Source organism: Olea europaea, unplaced genomic scaffold (genome assembly GCF_002742605.1).
Source record: "Olea europaea var. sylvestris unplaced genomic scaffold, O_europaea_v1 scaffold12248, whole genome shotgun sequence".
In the NCBI taxonomy this organism is placed as follows: domain Eukaryota; kingdom Viridiplantae; phylum Streptophyta; class Magnoliopsida; order Lamiales; family Oleaceae; genus Olea; species Olea europaea.
In genome coordinates this window covers 1-3382 of record NW_019229678.1, presented here as the reverse complement: position 1 = coordinate 3382, position 3382 = coordinate 1, and the positions used below count along the sequence as shown (strand labels likewise).

At 32.5% G+C, this 3382-nt stretch overlaps 1 protein-coding gene across 2 annotated transcripts; it reads left to right on the top strand.

Annotated features, from left to right (window-relative positions):
- Positions 1–115: 115 nt before the first annotated feature.
- LOC111374272 lies at positions 116–2948 on the top strand. Of its 2 annotated transcripts, none has more exons than XR_002699100.1 (3): positions 116–2090; positions 2209–2260; positions 2451–2948. XR_002699100.1 is itself a non-coding variant. In XM_022996928.1 (3 exons), exons 1-3 carry the CDS (start codon positions 1937–1939, stop codon positions 2588–2590), a joined length of 315 nt encoding a protein of 104 aa, XP_022852696.1. In that variant the 5' UTR covers positions 1331–1936; the 3' UTR covers positions 2591–2948. The 2 variants fall into 2 exon arrangements, 1 of the variants encoding a protein (XP_022852696.1); XM_022996928.1 differs by having other exon boundaries at positions 1331–2059.
- Positions 2949–3382: the final 434 nt, after the last annotated feature.

Below are 3382 nucleotides of genomic sequence, written 5' to 3'. Positions count from 1 at the left end.
CAATTAGTTTACATTTAATTACATATATAGTCTTAGAACTTCAATTACAATTATAATTAAGTTTATAGCTTTTATAGTAATTATAACCAAGTACAAAACTTTATTGTAATTACAATTAAGCCAAAAACTATTATAATTGCCATAATTAAGTTCCCATACTTTATGGAGTTACCATAGGGACCTGATCGGACATATATTATCCAAGCTTTAATAATTAAATCCTGTCGTGTCAGCCCTAAACAACTCAATCTAATTATTAGTCTTTGTTTTTTCCACTAAAAGCAAAATATTGAACTCTCGGAATATATAAGATCACAGAAGCCTAAAAATCTATAATACTTTCCTTTGACCTGCTGGATATGTATTTTATCCCCATTCGAGATCCGATAATTAGGTACGAGTATAAATTGCCGTTTTGTCCTTCTAATTAGTCTAACTAATTTAAGTTTAATTTTCTTCAACGGTCCTGTGAACTTATCACAGATGTCGAAATTTAGCCGTCGCTAAACACCGAGCTCAAATTTTAACAGTTCAACAAAAAATACTTAAGTAGTCACTCTACCTATTTTCCAGGGCGACGGTTCTCGATACGAATTCATGTTCTCTACTCCGCTCATTCTTAAATTCCCAACTCATTGAAATATTTGGCCAATCAAATTGATCTCACCCATTGATGAATTAAAGAACCATTAAAATCACGAAAAGATATACATAATTCTGTCAAGGGATTTGGATGAAATACACAGCGGTCTAATGCAATTTAATTCTCCGCACGGCCATGTTATAGAATTAAATTCGACACGGTACACTCCAAGTGTACTAGTGTCACCTTTAGCTATTTATGTTATAAGGATAAATCACAAACCTTAATAGTGAATCGGTTAACACTAGAACCTTCAGGACAAGGTGTCAACTCTTATGCATTGGTTGTGAACAAATTATTTATGATCAAATTATAAGTTGTATCACATCGTACTTCTCAACGCAAGTACCCAACATTCATTATCTCAAGTGATCAATGACACTTTAATATGCATACTCAATAATAAATAATGCAATAAATAAATAAAACCACAATTTATTTATTATACATTATTGTTTTATCATAGCAAAATATACTATATGGGCGCACAACCCAACAATTACACATTCCTCCTAGATATAATATGGTTGCTTAATAGGTAGTGTAAGAATTTCGAGAATTGAACCATTAAAGAATTTTTTATTTGAGCAAAAGGTGGACAATATGTGCAATGAATAGTTAATCCTTGTAGCTAAGCTTAAAAATAAGTCAAACATATTTTTGAATAATTATTTTGTTTGCTCCTGTTTGGATAAATTATTATTACTATTAGCAAAAGCTAAAAGGATCACTTATTTTGATAAGTTAATAAGTTGAAAAGTTGTATACCTTGTCAAAGTTGAAACCTTTTGTTGTAAGTGGTAAATGTAATTAAGCCTGATTTATTCATATCAAAGGTTTCAATTCACACTACCCCTTCCCTTTCTTCCCCTCATTTTTTATGTACAAAACTTTGGATTTTTCTTTAATGGAAAATGGGTCTTTTCCAATTTTAGCGCACACATTACCTTTGTGCATACTTATTATGTCTATGAATTGTTCTTTTTGATGGCGCCGTGGTCAACTGTGTTCATGTATATAATATCATCTATGGACTCAACAAAATATCACAGTTAGCCAATGGAATAATCATTTTTTAAGTGGGTAATAGTTGTGTAATTCTACTTTATTCTCTTTTCTGCCGTGCAGTTTGAGTTAATTGTTTACAGAATGCTACTGAAATATGTATACTGGATTTTCTTTCTCTAGCTTTTTATTCATGTACTCCTCACTTATTTTCCCCTCTCTGACGGATCATGTACTTTTCTTCCCTTTTTAATCTCCGGGGACTTTGGCACTTGTACATGCTTGCTGATGATGTCACTTCATATTTGGCAGAAAATACAAGCATCACCGCTTGTTATTAGGAGAATATTCAGAATAATGATGGAGCCCCATCATTTTCGATTTATCTACTACATAATGCGCTTTCTTGGGGTAAGGTCTCCGCATAATTACTCAACAAACTGTAAGCCGAACTTTACATCTTTCTTCAACCTTTGACTTGTAGTATTAGATTTGCATTTCATGGTTTAGCTTCTTCATTTTTTGCCTAGAGGTGATTTTATTGCCATTTTTATTTGCAGGTTCTTCTGCCTTTTCTCTATGAAATAGGGGAGTTTGAGTTTATCCCAACTGGTTTGTACCTAATTTCTTTCGACCTTTTGATTTGCAATATAAATTACTATGGAAGGGGGATTTCTTGGGCTCTCACCACCATCATGCTTGTGTAATATGATTTGGCTACTATGGCTTTGAAATTAACTGTGTCTTCTAATCCATGAGTTCGATGTCAAGTAAAATAGTTTTTACATATACCGCTCTACAGGAGGGCTGGGGATTCACAGAATGCTTGATGTCGGTACCAATGTGCTCGTTCTCACTTTCCTTGTCATTAGTATCTGGCGTAAATGGGCAGCCAGGGGTCGTGCATGGAGGTTGGCCGTTCTGCGAGCATGGCGTGCTTGAGCCACGAGTTCAGATGAATCTTTAAATTTGTGTTGTTTGTAATCACAGATTCACCTGTGGACTGTATCATTGCTGTGTAGATTAGCTGCTTCTCACATTTTATAGGTTTGTTGTATACCTCGTTTATGTTTAAAGATTGATGTTGATGAGAGCATCTTATCAGCAACTTTTTATCAGTATTCGTGTTTTATGAAATTATACCGTTGGCCTCCAACCTATTCTCCCAAATAACAAGATGATAGTTATATGCATGAACGATGCTATCTAGTATCAGTTTAGATGATAGTAAAGGCCTACTAAACTTGTACAATGAGTCTATTGATGCTAGGCATTGAAGCTATGTAACATTACCAGATGAGCATTGGTGTAAACTGCACTGAAATTCTTTTATTCATTTTCGAATAATTTTATTCATTGAGTAATTCTATTTATCTTAATCATATTATGGTCATTAGTAATTCATTGCATGATAACATTTGAAAAAAGTACATGATTCCATGAAAATTCAATTAAATATAAATTAAGCCATGTTTGACCCATTGTTTTAATATGGATTATGCAAAAAATAATTTTTTTTTGAAAAATGTGTCATTATTTCAATTTTTTTCTAAAATTCATTTTGAACAATATATTTTCACCATTAAAAATTTTCAACATAAAATAATTTTGGGTCCATTTGATTACAAAGATAGAATTGAATTGCTTAGAAAACGAATTCCAGGGAATTGAATTGCCTAGAAATCGTTTCTTGATAATTGTAAATTATTGTGTTTGATGGGTATAATTTTTCAC

Excerpts from the sequence above, each read along its gene's own strand:
- LOC111374272 (XM_022996928.1), top strand. The coding sequence starts at position 1,937 with ATGATGTCACTTCATATTTGGCAGAAAATACAAGCATCACCGCTTGTT. Across the intron at positions 2,060-2,208 it reads ACATAATGCGCTTTCTTGGG|GTTCTTCTGCCTTTTCTCTA; the intron begins GTAAGGTCTCCG and ends TTTTATTTGCAG. Across the intron at positions 2,261-2,450 it reads GTTTGAGTTTATCCCAACTG|GAGGGCTGGGGATTCACAGA; the intron begins GTTTGTACCTAA and ends ACCGCTCTACAG.